The following is a 20,501-nucleotide window of genomic DNA, read 5'->3' as shown; positions in this document are numbered from 1 at the left end:
ATTTCCAATCTTTTCACTAAAAGTTACTGAGTAAAGTAATATAGCGAAAGAAAGTTCACTTTATTTTCCATTTGATACATCAGGAATTAACAGCAATGCATCTGAAACTTTTGTTCACTGTGTTACTTTTATTTTTTTGCGTATTCACGTGTGGGCAGATAGATTTTCATTTTTGCTTAGAGAGAGAGAGAGAGAGAGAGAGAGAGAGAGAGAGAGAGAGAGAGAGAGAGAGAGAGAGAGAGAGAGAGAGAGAAACGCATATTCCGATTTTGTAATATTCCTAAAGAAAAGGAAAAATACCAAAAGGATCTAATGGCAAAATATGCATCACAGCCTATGCTGACGTGAAGTGAGATTGATCCTACAAAACCAAAAATACATTTTCACTTGTTTTAATTAAAATAATCACCCATAATCTGTGTGCTGTTAGGGCAAGAGTAATTTAAATTCATCCATGAGGCTCCCCTTGTTTGCAACTCCCACGAAATGTTGAGTGTATATCCTTGCATTATTAGCATTGAAGTGATCCTTCCTCTTGCAAATATTTATGAGCCAACTTTTCTTCATTTCCTCGTTCTTGGGAAAGTTATGCAGCATAACATCGCCGTTCTTGGTGGATTCTTTCACGACTAACTTAGAAATCGAAATGTAAAGGTCGGTCAGATAAGAAGTAAAAAATAATTGCTGCTGTGATGTTTATGCGTCCGTTAGCAACTAATAAGTGAGGGAGACCTGTGTGTACACTTGATGACGTCATACGCGGACCAAGTAGATTTTGGGTCAGAAGTGGGGTGACCTCTCCTTAGAAGTGAGGTCAAACACAACTACTGGAGTATAGAGCAAAAGTCTCAATTAAAAAAAAGTAAAAAATGCGCCGAAGTTTCTTCGGCGCAGTCGAGTTTTCTGTACAGCGTATAATGCTGTATGAGCAACGGTCCATGAAACTTTCAGCCCCTGACCGGTGGTGGCCTGTCGTTTAGTGTTGCCAGGCTAACTTTAACCTTAAATAAAATAAAAACTGCTGAAGCTAGAAGGCTGCAATTTGGCATGTTTGATGATTGGAGGGTGGATGATCAACATACCAATTTGTAGCCCCCTAGCCTCAATAGTTTTTAAGATCTGAGGGCGGACAGAAAAAGTGCCGACGGACAGACAAAGCCATCTTGATAGTTTGCTTTTACAGAAACTGAAAAAACATAAAACTTTTGAACAAGAAGAAGCAAACTGCAGACTTTTAGGGGCCACAGGTGTCACCCGAGTTTCTCTCGTAAATGTGGCAACCCGGATTATCCTTGAGGACATTGCCGGTTTCAAAAGTCATGAAGAACTAGGAAATCCACTGACTAGTAGTCTTAACTAAAAACTACGTACGTCATAATAAAGTATGGAATTCCTGGTTCTGTCCCCCTATAAAAATGAGCTATTTTTTCATGATTGAGGAAATCACCAAAAATAGGGCTTATCATTGATTGCTGTTAAATATTAATTTAGAATATTATGAGGAATATTCATATACAATGCCGAGACGGAACTTTGAGATTTCCTTTAAAAGTGGAACAAGAAGAACGCTCATGAGGGTAATAGGTAGAGAGCTGTGATTAGAAAAAATGAAAATAACTGATTTCGAAGATAAAACAATATCGGAAGTATATTAGTAAAAAAAAATCGTTGGGTGTGGAGTCAAATCATATTGCTTTATCACGAGAAAAGTTTTACACCACAGGTTTTACATCGGGAACTGTTATACAACTTACAACAAATTGGGCATCGAAGAGAGCCTATTCCAAAATTTCGTCATGCTTGTTGGTTATTACCACAATTCATTATCTGACAAATTATACTTTCCATAAGGCAGGCAGCCGTAGCTTTTTCCTCCACCGTCAGACAGGGGCGTCATTTCAGATTTTTTATGGGGGAGGGGGGTTGGGGGGGGGGGGGGCGGTTTGGCGAGCGAAGCGAGCCTAACACCTTGGGGTTTTTTGATTTTGAGCTATTTTATGTGCATTTTGAAGCACATGAAATAGATAGATAGACAGATATAACTTAATGTGATGACACATTTGAATTTCGGTGGGAATAATGAAAACCCAGCTGCTGTTACTTCTTGGGGCTTGGTGGGGTGAGGGGGGGCTACTTGAGGCTGGGGGGGGGCAACTTGAGTCTTGGGGGGGCCAGTCCCCAGCCCCCCCTAAATGACGCCCCTGCAGTCAGAGCTGAACGAACACCTACGTCCCCAAGTGACTGGATCTCCCACCTGAATGGAAGCACTTCATGACTCGCTGTAGTATATTAATCAAAGCCACTGCACGTATCTCATCCTCAGGTAAGCGGTACGTGTCTCAAGGCATATTCAAAGTCTGTGAGTATACGTCTCAGTAAGCAAAAGTCTGTGAGTATACGTCTCAGTAAGCAAGTCCTAGATCTAAAAAGTGGGGACACGCTGTTTTGTCGTAATTTCAAAGTTGTAGTAGAGGTTTTACAAAAATCTCTTGACAAAGTCGTCACAGCGCGGAAAACATAATTTTTTTTATTCTTTCTAATTGTACCTGATTATATTTCTATCCTCTGTTGACTCATATAGGTAATGGTAATTTCATTTCGTGAGTTACTTGGTCACGTTAACGGATCTATTGTCTTATTTAAAAATTGTTTATAATGTTGGAAATGACAGTTTCCCTTCATGTTATAATAATTTAATAATAGCTTTTACCATCATCATTAGTAACATTTTTCTCATGTTTCCCTTTCCTCCTTTGCCTGAATTTTTGAGTAGTTCCGAGCCATCTGTTCCCTTTAAAAATGGCTTTCCCACCGGTTGATGTCCTGTCACATTCTCTCTACTGATCATTAACCAATAACTTGTCTACCTTTACTATTTCTTCCTTGGGCAAGTCGGTAGAGTTGTGGCCTTGCACTCGCTAGACCCGAGTTCGACTCTCCGGCCGGCTAATGAGTTAGAGGAATTTATTTCTGGTGATAAAATTCTCGCTATAATGTGGTTCAGATTCCACAATAAGCCGTATGTCCCGCTGCTAAGTAACCAGTTGGTTCTTAGCCACGTTAAATAAGTCTGATCCTTCGGGCCTTCTCTAGGAGAGCTGTTAATCAGCTCAGTGGTCTGGTTAAACTAAGGTATACTTAACTTTTATGTGCCCAAACCATAATCTGTTCGCCGATCTCTCTCCTTCCTCTGTTTTTCTGTGCATCTGTGAGATGAAAGACAGGATAGTCATGTCTAGTTTTAGTCCTCTGATTAGCTTTTGAATTCAACAAGATATGTTCAAATGTGAATTTTATTCTTCGTGTGAGTCCATTTACTATGTACAGTGAGTCAGTCTCAGCTTAAGTATAGGTTTAGTTTTAGGACTTATCGTGGAATAAAAAAAAATTGCTCAAAATCAAGTACCTTATTTAAAATAGTTTAAAACTGTACTCTAGTATCCTTGCACGCATACATAAACAATTTAGCTTTTTACTTCAGCTCCAATTCTGTTTCTTTACTTCACTCTTTCTGCCCAACTTCTTTATTACTTCTGAGTTCCTCGTTGGACGAGTCGGTATAGTTCTCGGCTAGCACCCTGCTGGGCCCGCGTTCGAGTCTCCGACCGGCGAATGAAGAATTAGAGGAATTTATTTCTGGTGATAGAAATTCATTTCTCGATATAATGTTGTTCGGAATCCACAATAAGCTGTAGGTCCCTTTGCTAGGTAACCAATTGCTTCTTAGCCACGTAAAATAAATCTAATCCTTCGGGCCAGCCCTAGGAGAGCTGTTAATCAGCTCAGTGGTCTGGTTAAACTAAGGTATATATACTTAACTTTATTACTTCTTAGTGCAGTTGAGAGGTTTTTCTCCCAGTCCCACCTTTAGATCATTGTACTTCATCCCTTCTATTTGCTGGACTACCCCTTTTCACTGTTTTAAGCTCTGAATGGCAGAATGTACCCCAGTGCTTGTGCTTTGCTTGACGGTCTAAATTTCCTCAAATCTAACAGTATCAATAATAACAATACTGGGTCTCTTCCGCTAGTTAGTTGGGTAGCATTCTTTCTAATAAGAGCTGACTGTCCAAAGCACTACTTTTGAAGTCTGCAAACCTTGCTTTGGAATAGTGTGTCAATTCCAGTTGCAAAATAACTCTGGCCGCTACGCTCCTTGTCTCATATTTCTGAATTTTCTGCTCTGTGATGCAGCGTCCGGCCTGGGACTATTTGCAATGATAGCTTGGAATTGATATTTTGTGTTCAGGTAATTCGAAGGTTCACTCGAAGTATATACACACATTTCCTCTGAGCTTCCTTTGATATATTAATTCACGGGTATCTGTAACATTTAATGATGAGGAAACATTTTCAATACGTGGAAATTGCAACACGGATGATCCGAAATTTTCATTTTATCAGGTACATAAAAGGAGGAATGTATACACACACATACATACACATGTATTATGTATATATATATATATATATATATATATATATATATATATATATATATATATATATATATATATATATATATAGTATTTCCACAATGGTCCTTGGTTGAATATATAATAGATCGTAACGTGAAAATGAGAGACACGTGAAGATCTCTTTTATATATATATACACAAAAAAAAAATATGTATATATATATATATATATATATATATATATATATATATATATATATATATATATATATATATATATATATAGAGAGAGAGAGAGAGAGAGAGAGAGAGAGAGAGAGAGAGAGAGAGAGAGAGAGAGAGATAAGCGTGTAAAAGTGTATGTATCTCTATATTGATTTATAAAATTTCTACGGCATTTTACGGATTCTCATGGAAACAACTACTCAGAGTTTTTGACAAAACCTGTTGATTAACAAAATCTTTGATAATATAACTTGCATTAAAAGAAAAAAATTCCAAGCAGAGAAGATAATAAAAGTGGTTGTGACTGATTTTGATTTAATCATACCTCCAATGCTAAAGAATTAGTCAACCATTAGCCTAGGCAGCATTTGATCACAGTAATTCGTTATAAAGAGAGCTAAATTTTTTCCTTGAAGGCACACGTCCAGAATTATAAAATGGTCTTAATAATGCAAGGTAAACCCTCTGAATTTGAATCATTTAATATATTTTATTCTTCATGTTACGCTTCTTCTTTGTCTTAGAGTAAAAAAAAAAAAACACTGTAATAGTCAAATTACAATGTTTATGGAAGAGAGAGATTTCTCCCTTAGAAAATAGGAATTAACTAGCATTTAGGATTAAGGTATGTAAAAAATAGGCACTACAAAAAGTGACCAGTTTATTAGCACCCACTGGTATAGTCTGGAAATATAAAGTGAAGAGTCTCTTTTCTGTTCAAGTATTTTATATAGCAGTGATAAGGGTTTTCTGTTAAACTATGTTTTCGGTGTCTTTATTGGTATCCACTTGCGCCTTTTACTTGAAATTGTCCATTTCGGAGTCTTGCACTTTGACGGTTCTTCATCCTTTTCATATCAAGGGAAAACAATAGTGCACTGAAGCATGTTCACTGGGTCGTGTTTTGTAAGAATGATTGATTTTCGTAATTAGCAAGTAATCTTCACACTGCTGAATTGTTTATTTGAAGTACATTTCTTCTGAAGGCCATCATGCTGTGAAAGTTTTAGTGGCAATACGATGCCCTTGTGTTGTTTCGAGAACTACGAAACTTGATCACGTTAGGTCAGGCATTTTATTTTCTTTTGTGTGTTCACAGTTTTATTTCTAAAAGGCACCAGAGTCTTTTATGTGACTGAATTATTTGGTGTGGGGGGGGAGGGGGGTCTTCAGTATTTTCTCTTTCCATGCAGTGGTAGCAACGGCTGGGTTCAGGTGATGCCATGGGAAGACAGTTCATATAATTCCTCCAGGCAGTTTCCTGAGCCTACCAAAAAACTGCAGGTAAAAAGGACGGATGAGCCCCCTTTTTTATTATAGGTTACCCCAGGGCTTATACCTAGTTATACACAATACATCTAGCGATTTGAGGTTCGTCAGTCTGTCGAGATTGGACGAAAAAGTAGGTGAAAAGCCTGACCATTTTAGCTACTTGAATTCTGCGGGAAAGGAGGCACGCTCTCCTCAATGTCCGAAGAGCATTCAAAACAACAATTAGAGCCATTCAAAGGTCGTCTTCTATAAATAAACCAAGACAGTACAAGGACGGTAAAAAATAGTCGGAGTTTCAGGCTTAGTATGAATACCCTGAAATGACCTTGTAAGAAAGTAATACTTGCTGGTGTAGAAAACCTACCCCAGCGTCATCGCTCAGTTCTTCCTTGCATCAGACAAGCGCCCCACTTCCACATAGGTGGAATGCAAACTTCATGGAGCCACTGTAACTTAATTTCCTAATTTTTTACAACTGATGGTGAGTTATCACCATGACAAAACATGTAACATTAGCTTTTGCTATCAAAAACAATTAAATGACTTTTGATACATTAGACACACTCAACATATGTGAAATAAGATTAAAGGAAAAGCAAATGCATATATTCTCTTCTTATGAATTTATGATTGTCGTCAACAATGCTGCACAGCGAACTAGAAATTTCAAATAATTCCAATAATCCGAACGTCTTAGAGAAGAGAATTGATGTACATTCTCTGTCCATAAACATGAGAAAAATATGCTAACAAATACTCAGTATCTGTTTATAAATGCTAAACGTGATGAAGTAACAAAGGCAGTTGCATAAATAATTACAGTACAAACAAAAATGATAAAACAACGAAGTAACACAAGGGAACAACAAACAACAAAAAAATGAGATTTCTGAGAATGCTGGAAATCTCAAATCATATCGTACTTTCCCGCAAACCAAAATGGAATCCGTTGACAGTCAAATTTCCCACAAAACTCCCCAAAGCTTTGTCGAAGCTTTCAAACAATACATTTTTTTCCCTCGAAAACTTAAACAGTAAAACCTCAGAAACAAATAACATGTAAAAGTCAAACAACATCATACTTTCACCAAAAAACTCTTAGAAAACTTTTTTTTTTTCAAAAGCCTCCTAAATTCAATTTATCCATTCTTTCTACTGCCGCTCGCAAATATAGGCAGGTGACTGACTTTTGGTTCCATCGGCACTCTGGAGGTATCTCCTCCCGTGAAGCTTATCGGCAGGTACCAGACGCCCATGTTGGTTGAAAGGCTGCACGGAGGGTTGGTCTGGCAGCCAGCTGATAGACGGATAGAAGACTTAAGTTAATATTTTGATATTTGTATAGATGGTGAATGACAAAAGATAATAAATAGATATGCGTCTAATTATCCAAGACAATTAGTAAACATCACTATATCAGAGAATGTCCAGATTTTCTTAAATGCCCCTTCCTCTAATGAGGTAACAAGCTGAACCATTCAGGGAACTCTTTTGTATTCTTTTCAGTTCAGTACAGAGAAAAACGTCATTCAGTGATGCATGGAGCATTACTTCTCATTTTACCGTTAAACCGAAAATGTAGGAAATAAGAATTTACATGGAGATTAGTCCGCCCTTCTGGAGGAGACGACTCAAGGCATTGAGGTAACACATGATTGAAATATCAAATTTTTTTTTCAGTTTATCGTACTTGGAGAGTTATCGTATCCGGTTTTTGAATTTTTTTTTCTTTTTACTTTATTTTCGTGACTTGTTAGGCAAGAAAATAGATTTAGGTAATCATCATTAGGTCCAATAATCAGGGAGCTATTAATTTCATTAAGCTCTGATGAAAAAGTGATAATAATAATAATAATAATAATAATAATAATAAATAATAATAATAATAATAATAATAACTTTGCCAAGCTGATTAAGAAGTTTAATAACGATTACATGATTCAAATAAGAAATACTTACATATTTGAGAGGAGGTTGAAGGGTTTACCATTGACCCACTGCCATTCGCGGCTCGACCCAAGGGCGCCAACCCAGTATACCCAACCTCCTTCAGACTCAGCTGAAATTGAACGAAAATTAAAGAATTAAAAAAAAAAATGAAATACGAATTCGTCTGGCAAAGTAAGCGGAAACAAAGCTTACTTTGTATTTAAATAGTAAATATGACATCAAAAGTAAAATATGATATTCAAATTACAAGAAAAATGATACTTCATGTTGAGCCTTCTGTCAAGGATGGTGTCACTGTTAAATTAAAAGTTTATAATTCTACTGCATGTCTTTGGCGGATGGTACAGAATGATGCCAGAAGTTCAAGAACGGTAGCGCCGCTCTTGTTTCATTGATAAGTCAAGGAAACTCACGGCTGAGAAGGTAACAAGCACTCACACTTCTGGAATAAGTATGCGAGAGCTCCACGACAATTCCAATATCGATGAATATGCAAGATATAATCGTGACTGCCTACCAAGGGACTGGGAGGAAATGGAACCTTAGGATGTGTTATGCCAAGTGAGCTAGGCTTTTGTAATGGTCAAGTTTAATGTCTTAAAACATTGTTGAAGAATGTCCTTCAAGTTTTGCTATAATTCTTGGGACAAAATAAGTATGAGATGAATAACACTAACAGTAAACTATACAGTGCCTGAACGTTACATAAAAAAATAACAACCATACAATTATACAAATGCTACTGAGGTTTCTCTTTTGCAAGTAAAAGAATTCACAGACTAAACGGAATGGGAGCCATACGGCATTTTAAAGATTAAAAACTGCGACTATTGTGGGCTGCGGTACAGCGGGCAAAGATCTGATTATTATCATGACTTCCTATGGCGGGTTAGGTAGGACATAGCTGTAGTGTGATGGATTTGGTAATGACTAATGTACTTATGTGGAGTTCAAGTTGAAAAGCTATCTTAAAAATCTGCCGGGCTGTTCTAAGCTGCAGTGCAGTTCTACCTTAATTCATAAGACTAATACAATGAGGTGAAGGTAAATAGCAGTAATAACAACAACTTACTTCTGAAATTAAGGTTGAGGTATTCCGAAATGGCAAACATTTTTGTCTGTTCTTCTAAGGTAACCAAGTCCCCGCCGGATTTCTGGCAGGATGCTTTGGCTTCCAACCAGTTTACGGGTCGCCCTGAGCCTCCTGCAGGCGCCACGATGTTCACGAATATACACCATCGCCCAACTTGCTGGTAAGGAGAAGAGCAGCCTGAAGAAGGGGAAACGAAAGGACATGGGTCAGTCAGTTTAAAATTTTGCGGAATTTTTTTCTTAATCTATGCGTGGCATAGGAACAACTCATGTGCGCTCGAAAACACACGAAATTATTATATACCGGGCATTTTGAAATTAAGAGTCCCCCCCTCCACAGAACAAATGGAAAGTTATGAAGTTTTCTGCTATAGCCTATCTCCAAGTACATTATTTTAAGTTTCTATTAAGCTATTTTTCATTTTACATTTCTTGTGTTTTCAGACTGAGTCACGGAGTTAGATACAGCCATGGCTAACAACTTGGAGGAAATCAGATGGATTGAATGAATCCAGGCTATAACCTTCAGAGAGACCAGGGATGCTGGCGCATCCTTCATTTCACGTTCCTGGATAGCTAAATACATTAAAAGAGATGAATCCTTTGTTAAAAGAAACTGGAACAAAACTCCATATGACTGTCATCGCGAAAAGAGTGAGAATCTTGGAAGGCCTGAAGTCCTTTCTCAGGAGTCAAAAGACATCATAGGTGAGGCAGTGGGTAGACCAAGAAAGTCTTTACATAAATTGGCGCTTGAACTAGAAACAAAAAGGGGAAAGAAGAGAAGTTATAGTGCTGTATATCGTGAGTTGAAAAAATCTGGTATCTAGCCATTTCATGTTATCAGCAAGCCCAACATCACTCAGCAACAGAGAGAAGACCGTGCATGGTTTTATGGCTCATTTCTTAAAGATTGGGATGAAGCTGACTTTCTCCATGTTGCCGCATCAGATGAATTCTTCATTTACACAGTCAGGAAGCCAAATCATAAAAATGACATCATTTGGGCTGCAAAGTTGGATGATATCAGCGATGACGTGCGCTATCGCCAAGTTGTGAAATTTCCTGAATGTTTGGGAATTTTTCTGTGTTTCACAGCCAAATGGTTAATGTGATTCATCAAAGAAAAAGGACAGTCATGGAATGGCGAATACTTCAGAGAAACTGTGCTTACTGGTGGAGTATTTCCTTTACTCAAAGATCCTGAAAATGTGTTATCTGTTGAAGAAGTCACATTTTTGCATGATAAAACACCATGTTTCAAGGCCCTTCAGACACAGGGGCTGCTTCGAAACGGTGGTATCAGTTTCTTCTCGTCAAGTGAATTTCCATGTAGCTCCCCTGACCTTAATGTGTGTGAAAACATTGGTAGTATCTTAATGGATCGTGTTGAAGCGCGCCCAGTGAACTATGATGGTATACCAAACCTCAACGACCTGCGAAGAGAGGTGACCAAAGTGCTAAGGGAAATGGAGTTTGAGTCTCAGCTTTTTTGCGATTTGCTGAAATCATACCCCACAAGAATGCAGGCTGTGGTACAAGCAGATGGAGGCCACACAAAATATTAAATACTCAGAGAGAAACTTAAATAAAATACCTGTTCTGAATTACTTTTGTTTTTGTCCATATCAATTTTAGTTTATGCTGTAGAGTGGTGGGGGGGGGGGCGCTCTATTTGTGTATATGTAATACCGTATATATATATATATATATATATATATATATATATATATATATATAGATAGATAGATAGATAGATAGTGATTTATAAGAAACCCCTCTTTAGACCGCTTTGCGCTTATGCACCCTGTGAGTCCTTGTGATTGAGACGCAACGGAAAACCTGCCAGCTGTCTTTGTGCCTTTTTGATAGGGGTATAACGGGTAAATACCGCTGGCTTCAAGGTGCCACACAACCGTTGTCGGCTTGGCGTGGGTACCACAAAGGGTGTACGTGCACTACGTTCCTTGTGGCCTTCTTCGAACATAGGAGCCAATCATCGAAGGCCAAAAGTCTGAAGACCCGAGTGCAGGTCATTGACTTGAAATTCGAGCTTCTAATAAGATTCATAGAATAATTTATAATATATTCCTAATTAACTGAATTAGTTCTTAGATTAACATATGTCGCTAGTTTTAATTGAATTCTTAGAGAGTTCAAATAGCTTGTCTAACCCTTCGGGCCAGCCCTAGGAGAGTTATTATTAACTCAGTGGTCTGGTTAAACTAACGTTAAAAAAAAAAAAAAAATTAAAAAGAAGTAACCGTAAAAACAGAAGAAGAGATCAGTTACAAAAAGAAAAAACAATTTAACATATTAATAAATAAATAAATACATATAAGTGTAAGTAAAATGCAAGAGAAATTGTTTTAGGGTGGTGATGCCTTGCATCTTCGGTTGAACTTTCGAGGTTCCAATTGTGGAGGTATTTTGGAAAATATACTATCAACTACGAACGAATCTGAAAGATTTAACAGCAAAAGTAAGGCTAGAACTCGTTTGCGTTCCTTCAGTCGATTAATCTTGATTTTAAGAGCTCTCCTATGTAATAATTTCCTTTACACAGCTAAAATATCTTTTTGAAATCAAACGCAAAGGGATTATGAATATTTAAATCTGGAATATTTCAAGATTCTATTGAGACCGCGAGCAGAATTAAGAATATAAATCATTTGGAATCAGTACTGCTTGAATACTCATAGGAAAATGAGTTGACATTTTCAAGCAGTTTAATACATCCAATATTACCGTGACCTTTTCTTATTTTCATTTATTTTTTGTAGAACAAACAGAAAAAAATGTTCAGTGATTTTTGGCCAGTATTTGCAGAACGCTCTTAATGGTATACAGCTTTTTGTCAATTTTTCGTTTTTTATATAGATGGTCTGAACTGATAGAGAAATGATATAAGTTTACTAAAGAGAGGTCTAGGATCAGATGGCCTCCTATACTATAGCCTCTGCATACCAATTCCGGTGTTCGTAGTGGCCACTCAAAGAAACGCGTCCCGTTTTCCATTCATATGAGAGCCAGCGGTCCACAAAAGATTCCACCCGAGGGCCACAAGTAACCCGCACTCCCGTGGTTGGACCACCCTGGCTAAAATCAACACATGGATCTTTCACCGGCAACAAGGTTGAATGCACACACACACGCACAAACGCATAGGCACGCGCGCACACATATCTATTATATATATATATATATATATATATATATATATATATATATATATATATATATATATATATGTGTGTGTGTGTGTGTGTGTGTGAGTTCTTCTTTGGACGGGTGGTAGAGCTTTCGACTGGCACGCTGTTGGCCCAGCGTTCGACTCTCCGAACCGCTAATGAAAAATTAGAGGAATTTATTTCTGGTGATAGAAATTCATTTCTCGTCATAATGTGGTTCGGATTCCACAATAAGCTGTAGGTCCCGTTGCTAGGTAACCAGTTGGTTCTGAGCCACGTAAAAATAAGTCTAATCCTTTGGGCCAGCCCTAGGAGAGCTGTTAATCAGCTCAGTGGTCTGGTTAAACTAAGATATACTTTTTTTTATGTGTGTGTGTGTAATGTGTGTGTGTGTGTGTGTGTGTGTGTTTGGATCATTTTATTTGTTTTACAGGTTTCGTTGAATGGCAGAAAATTGCATTCTTTAACTACCCATATTTTAGTTCATTCTAAGTTTAGTTGGGCACCCTTCAGTTCTGGGTTCTTCGTTCGTAATATATGTAGGAATGAAAAGTTCCAACCAAAATCTGGAAACAACGGAACTAAAGAAACCTTCAAGACTAATAAACTGCAGCTAATGTAGACATGAACTTCATGATGTTGCCATTGTAAAATGTATACATGAACTTCATGATGAAGTTGCCATTGAAAATGTATAGACGAACTTTATGATGAAGCTGCCATTGCAAAATGTATACACGAACTTCATGATGAAGTTGCCATTGCATAATGTATAAGTGAACTTCATGATGAAGTTGCCATTGCAAAATGTATACATGAACTTCATGATGAAGTTGCCATTGAAAATGTATACATGAACTTCATGATGAAGTTGCCATTGCAAAATGTATACATGAACTTCATGATGAAGTTGCCATTGTAAAATGTATACATGAACTTCATGATGAAGTTGCCATTGCACAATGCATAGATGAACTTCATGATGAAGTTGCCATGTAAAATGTATACAAGGACTTCATGATGAAGTTGCCATTGCAAAACATTGTGAGAAGGAGTTTCGCTTCAAGCTAATAGATTCGTAAAGAGCGTTAAATTGTTTAACAGGGAGATGCAATTATACATCTTGAAGAAGATTTTGCAGAAGTTGCAGATCTTAAGATAACTGCGAATTCTTCCATAAGTGATAGTGTATATTCAGTATTACTAGAAAGTTTGTGCACAAAATTAAGCTGAATTGTTTTAATCTCAAAAATAATGAACTGCCAACGGTTTATAGTAGAGATATTGATCAATTTCTCTAGTACAGTGATACTACCCGTTTAAACTAACACTAAGATGAAACGAAAAAAAAATTTGAAGAGGATATGTTTTATGGAAGAAGCAACGAGAAGAGAGGTTTGTTCAGAAAACACACACAAATTCGATGCAGGACCAGTGAATAATGGAGCAGTATAAAATTCAAACGTTTTTTAAACTATAGAAATGGTTACATGATGATGGGAAAAAAGTAATTTAAAGATTGAAGTCAACCCGTTGCTCTCAGATCAAACCAAATCTAACTAAAAACAAATAAAAAATGCGCCGAAGTTTCTTCGGCGCAATCGAGTTTTCTTTACAGCGTGCAATGCTGTATGAGCCGCGGCCCATGAAACTTTAACCACTGCCCGGTGGTGGCCTGTCATATAACGTCGCCAGACTCAGTATCATGGCTGAATTTACCTTAAATCAAATAAAAACTCTCGAGGCTAGAGGGCTGCAATTTGGTATGTTTGATGATTGGAGGGTGAATGATCAACATACCAATTTGCAGCCCTCTAGCCTCAGTAGTTTTTAAGATCTAAGGACGGACAGAAAAAGTGCCGACGGACAGACAAATATCCGTCTCAGTAGTTTTCTTTTACAGAAAACTAAAAAAGAAACCACCAAGAGCCAAGGGGACAATGTAAACGTCCAAGGAACAACCAAATCGGTATCACCAGTAACATTAACAATACCCTGAAGTTCAGCGAGTCGGGAAATACGAGCTTCGCGCACCCGGAGCAGACTCCGTTTACGCACATAAGTGGTAGAATCAAGGACACGAATTAAGATTCACTCTCTTTATATATTCCTTCCTATGGTGATGTGATTATGAATCACGAAAAGTAGGAAGGAAAAAAGAAAAATTGTGAATCTCCAGCGTAGTCCTGCCCCTGAAATATGAGCTTGGATGTATGTGTGGGTAGCCTGAAAACTATTACGTACGAGCTTTTTGGCGCGCGCTACGTGCGCTGGAACTCGGCGCTGCTGTCTCCCCTACCCTCCCGAACCCCTACTTAACCCGCCACCACCTGGGGAGGACAAACAGGTTTGCGGGAGGAGGGTGGATGTCTCCCCTACCCTCCCGTTCCCCCTACCTATCCCGCCCCCACCAGTGGCGGACAAACCAGTTTGCAGGGGGATGGTGGCTATGTCATGTTTCTCCTACTGTCACCCGGAGGAGGACAAACGAGGTCCACTTGAATTTTATTATTATAGGGGAGAACAAAAAAAGCTAAGCAGTATCATTGAGAAACATCCCTAAAAATATGTGGTCGACTCAACGCATGAATTAAAAATGTTTTTGGAAGAAAGAACCTTGTCAGGGAAACCGGTTTCCTTCGACGGGAAAAGCCTTTTCAACAGTGTTCCAGTTCAAGGACCTTCACTGTAATACTGGAGAACATCATCCAGAGATACCTGCTCATGACATTCCATCAGGAACACGGGATACTCTTTTAGAATTTAGGAAGATGAAAACATGTTTTCATGAATATTAAAGACGATTTGTACTCCAGGGTGGAGACGCATGGGAATGGCCTTACGTCCTACATTTGTTGAATTTGTGTTTTTTAAGAGAATAGTGTGTTTAAAAATAAGCCATTCTGAAAGCCACTATGTATGTCCGCTATGTTGAAAGGTCTTTGGTTGTACGTAAGCATGAAAATTTTAATTTAAAATCTGAAATTAAGATTTAAAGAGAAGTCAGCGCTGAAATTTACTTTGATATCGAAAAAAACGGTGCTTTTCATTTCTAGATTCTCCTGTCCTTATGTATAACAGTATTATAAAAAGTTTTAACTCAAAAATTAATAGCCTTTATCTAGAGAAATATGGATCAGGATTAATTAGGAAGTTATTAGAGAGAGATATCAAATTAGAATAAGTCTAAACTAACAGTTACTTTCCTATATAAACAATCGATGAGAATATGATGGAATTTCTTCGTACATTATTCCTGAATGAGTCTTCCCCAACTACATACAAAACCAAAATTAGCTTCTTTTTTCAAAGCCAAATGTATGACAGCTTTAAGATAGGAGGAAAAATGCTAAAGAACACTATCTCACCAAGTGGAACCTATTGCTGAAAATAATATCAGGCTTGGTACATTTTTGCAAAAATAATTAACATGATTATATATTCACAATAAAACGGCCTCCAAGGATGTATTCGGTAGCCATCAAGTTCTGTATATTGTTGAAAGCCGGAAGGGTTAATTGTTCTATCAGATTATCTCGCATGTACCACCTATGCTGTCGGAGAAAGAGTTCACGTGCATACGCACACACACACAAACAGATTAGCTATATAAGTACTCCTCTACGGTGAAAAAATAATAAAAAAAAAATCGCTGATTATGTGGTAATTTTATGATTATGTTGTGTACTTAAGGACTACCGAAACCATTTTTATTACTTATTTTAAGCCTCCTTAAATTTCGAGGAAGACGGATGAGGTGGTTTCCAAGACTTTCAAACGCTGTATTTGGGTAATAATACTTTTTATGTAAATAAGTGTATTTGAACATTCAAAAATTCATTCTTTGTCCTGTGATTATCAATCCACGACTTCTAAAGTTTTACATGGCGTGTGTACATGTGTAGTATATATGTAGGGGTACATATACATAAAATTTCCTTTACTTTGCCAAGTACCTTCTCATTTGGGTACGCAGTTGATCTGTTTAATCATTGACAATTGTTTCACCACTTTTTGACTTGTATGTAAGCTGGGACTCCATGACATATCGAAAATTCTTCCCAGCTAATATAGTGTAACCTTCAGTCGTGAGATAATGTAATTAATTTACTTCACCACCGTTATGGAAGCATTACCGTCCCCAAGCTCGCCGTGGTCACAAGGATAAAGGAAATTTTCAAGGCTTATATCGAATATCCTAGTATGAACTTCCACCCGAAAAGTACTCGGTATCTACTGGAATTTGGAAGTTACAGAAATAAAGGCAAAGTGCTTGACCAACTTGTTCAGTGAAATATATATATATATATATATATATATATATATATATATATATATATATATATATATATATATATATATATATATATATTTATGTATATATTTATAAATTATATATGTATATATATATATATATATATTTATTAATAGGACCTCATTCAGACTGGATGGTATCTAGTAGAGATATTTATTCAAAAAAGTTACAAGCTTTCTAGGATACTTGACAATGACGACTGTTTGTCCTAGAAAGCATGTAACTGTTTTAATAAATATCTCTACTAGATACCATCCAGTCTGAATGAGGTCCTGTTAGTAATTGTACTAATGCATAGAACAATTTGTATGTGATAAAAGGTAATATATATATATATATATATATATATATATATATATATATATATATATATATATATATATATTATATACAATATATATACATATACATGTATATATATAATTATATTTATACACAGACTCTTATATGTACTGTATATATATGTATATATATATATATTATATATATATATATATATATTATATATATATATATATATATATATATATATATATATATATATATATATATATATATATATATATATATATATATGTGTGTGTGTGTGTGTGTGTGTGTGTTTTTGTGTGTGTGTGTATGTATGTTATTGCATCTCTCACAGAATACGAATATGTATACCCAGTCTCATCATTTCTTTTTATTCCATTTGAAGATAAATTTACATGAATAACAACTAGGCGACCGGCAAAGAACACACAAGTAAAAATTGCATAACAGTAATACCAATTAGTTAAGAAAAAATCAAGAAGGCAATAGAATTTCACTACAAAATTATGGTGCAAACACTGAACTCACCGCTTGCCAAAGAGACTATCACACTCCCGGCAAAGTACAGAAATATTAACGAAGCAGAAGCCATCTTGGTGTCTCTTGGTTTCCCGGTCTGTGGAGCGTCTCGCCTTCTCTCTCAAGACTCTTCGGGGGAAGAATGAACACCGACGTCCATGTTTGCCTTTTATATTGACAGGTTGAAGACCGGTGTGAGCCTTGGTGCGGTTATTTACATCTCATTTTCTTTTGTTTTTTCGTCGGTGAGAATTCAAGGCCGATTTCGTATTCAGTGGATTGGCCATAAGGATTTTCGACACTTTAAAGCAACCCATCCTTTAAGTATAAACATTAAAATATATTGAGTATGTACTTGCAACTGTAAATTCGTTATATCGAGGTCCAGAAGTGGTTGCCCGAGAGAAATCCATTAAAAAAAAAAAGTAAAACAATAAAAAAAACTAGGAAAAGGCACTGAACGGAGAACCTGTTTTGAACACTTTTTTTTTTTCCTAATATCCAATACACACACACACACACACACACACACACACACACAGAAAGGGAGGGGCGAGATTCACCTTTTAAAGTCTGCAGACAATAATATACTTAGGAGTTTGACCGAGTGTTAGAGAGAGAGAGAGAGAACACTGATTATTTCGTCTGAACACATGTACCAAATTCCAGAAAACCAACACTGTTAGTTTGCAAGTGTACCTATTACAGATAAAGAGTTCAGCGAGTGAAGAAGATGAGAAATTAGAAAAGTAGGAGAACGCCACTGGTTGCAAACACCTGCTGAGGAAATCTATTTTTTTCTCTCTCTCTTGAAATCTCATGACTTTAAGAATGTTTTCCTCGAGTTGAAGAGAGTCTGATTCTGATTGTATGACGCCAGGCTACCCTCTCAATCAATAAATGGAGTTTGTACAAGGGCAATAAGAACTTGAACGCGACTGAACAGTTCAGTGATGAATATGATGAACATAATGGTCATAATCATAATATAACTTAATTTAATATTAGCGGGTTCGACTTCAGTATTATAGGAGTTTCAAGAAGGCCTGCTGTTTTCCTCCAGATTAATACAATTTTCCAACAGACCTAGTTTTCCGATAAATCTAGATAGAAAATGGTTGGGCACAGTTTGATGAAATTTCAGTTTTATAATTTAGTAGACTGATGGGAGAGGTTGCGATTTGTTCAAAACTAAAAAAGATCTACTCAGGAACATTTAATGAAAATAATTGGTATTTCGAAATTATCGTCTATATATGCGGATTTATTGACAGATGTTAAATCGATGCGAAAATAGGGGCAAATTGGGCAATGGAGCCATATTTACCAAGTAGGAGACTGAAAATTTTGTAAAAGTTTATATGAGGTTGACTCTATCAATCTGATATCATTCAAACGTAGTTTGCTTAATGATGTATACGTGAGGCAGCGAATCATACACACACATATACATGGAAATCTGAAGCCAGAAACAGTTGTATATCGAACTCACTGTTTGGGAATATAAGCGAATATTATACAGAAACACCATACCATACATACACACACACACACCACACCACATACACACACATTATATATATATATATGTGTGTGTGTGCGTATGTGGTGTGTGTATGTATGTATGTATGTATGTATGGTATGGTGTTTCTGTATAATATTCGCTTATATTCCCAAATAGTGAATTCGATATGTAATGTTTCTGGCTTCAGATTTGCATGTATATGTGTGTGTGTGTATGATTCGCCGCCTCACGTACATCATTCAGCAAACTTCATTTGAATGATATCAGAGTGATAGAGTCAACATTATATAAACTATTTAAACAAGGTACTAGATTTCGAGCATTTTCTTTATCTTCCACGATAACCAATTTGCATATAATATATATATATATATATATATATATATATATATATATATATATATATATATATATATATATATATATATATATATATATATATATATATATATATATATATATATATATATATATATATTTATATATATGTATATACAGTATATATACTGTATATATTATATATATAAAACCTTATTTAAATAGTTTAAAACTGTACTTTAGTATCCTTTCATACATACATATATAACCAGTTGAGCTCTTTTCTTCAGCTCCAATCCCGTTTCTTTACTTCAGTCCTGCTGTCCAACTTCTTTATTACCTCTTAGTGCAGTTGTGAGGTTTTCTCCCAGTTCCACCTTTATTTGCTGGAGCTCTTTGTTTTGCTGTCCAACCACTCTAACTTGCTCTTTTCACTGTTTTAAGCGCTGAATGTCGAATGTGCCCGGTGCTGGGCTTGACAGTCTAAATTTCCTAAAATCAAACAATATCAAGAATAACAACACTTGATCTCTTCCGCCAGTTGGGTAGCATTCTTTCTAATGAGAGCTGACTGTCCAAAGAACTGTGAACGAAGCATTTGCTTTTGAAGTCTGCAAACCTTGCTTTGGAGTTGTGTGTCGATTCCAGTTGCAGAATAACTCTGTCCGTTACGCTCATTGTCTCATACTTAAAATTTTCTGCTCTGTGATGCGACGTCCTGCCTGGGACTATTTACAATGATAGGTTGGGGTTGTTATTTTGTGTTCAGGCGATTCGAAGGTTCACTCGAAGTATATCCACACATTTCGTCTGAGCTTCCTTTGTTGTGTTAATTCACAGGTATCTGTAACATTTGGGGATGAAATATTTTCAATATGTGGAAATTGCAGTGCGGACGATCCAAAATTTTCATTTTATCAGGTACGAAAACGGAGGAGTGTATTCACTTACACATACACATACGCGCGCTCGCACACACACACACACACACACACACACACACACACACATATATATATATATATATATATATATATATATATATATATATATATATATATATATATATATATATATATATATATATATATATATATATATATATATATATATATATAGAGAGAGAGAGAGAGAGAGAGAGAGAGAGAGAGAGAGAGAGAGAGAGTGTTATGAGTGCGTGCGTATTTATCTGTATATTGAGTATATTGATTCATGTAATATCTACGGTATTTTTCGGACTCTCGTGGAAACAGCTACTCAGAGTTTTTGACAAAACCTACTGATTAACAAAAAGCTTTGATAAGCTTTCATTAAAAGAAAAAGAAAAATTTCAAACACAGAAGATAATGAAATTGTGAATGTTTTTG

At 36.4% G+C, this 20,501-nt stretch overlaps 1 protein-coding gene across 1 annotated transcript; it reads right to left on the bottom strand.

The window, feature by feature from the left end:
* Window positions 1-6,523: 6,523 nt before the first annotated feature.
* LOC136843188 (uncharacterized) lies at window positions 6,524-17,452 on the bottom strand. Its single transcript, XM_067111261.1, has 4 exons — window positions 17,301-17,452; window positions 8,938-9,135; window positions 7,875-7,974; window positions 6,524-7,212 (listed from the first exon to the last, which is right to left on the bottom strand). The coding sequence occupies exons 1-4, from the start codon at window positions 17,362-17,364 to the stop codon at window positions 7,068-7,070; spliced, it is 507 nt and encodes a 168-aa protein (XP_066967362.1). The 5' UTR covers window positions 17,365-17,452; the 3' UTR covers window positions 6,524-7,067.
* Window positions 17,453-20,501: the final 3,049 nt, after the last annotated feature.

The sequence above is a fragment of the Macrobrachium rosenbergii genome, chromosome 11 (assembly GCF_040412425.1).
Source record: "Macrobrachium rosenbergii isolate ZJJX-2024 chromosome 11, ASM4041242v1, whole genome shotgun sequence".
In the NCBI taxonomy this organism is placed as follows: domain Eukaryota; kingdom Metazoa; phylum Arthropoda; class Malacostraca; order Decapoda; family Palaemonidae; genus Macrobrachium; species Macrobrachium rosenbergii.
Note: the sequence above shows the minus strand (reverse complement) of the source record. Positions and strands in the feature narration are given on the sequence as shown.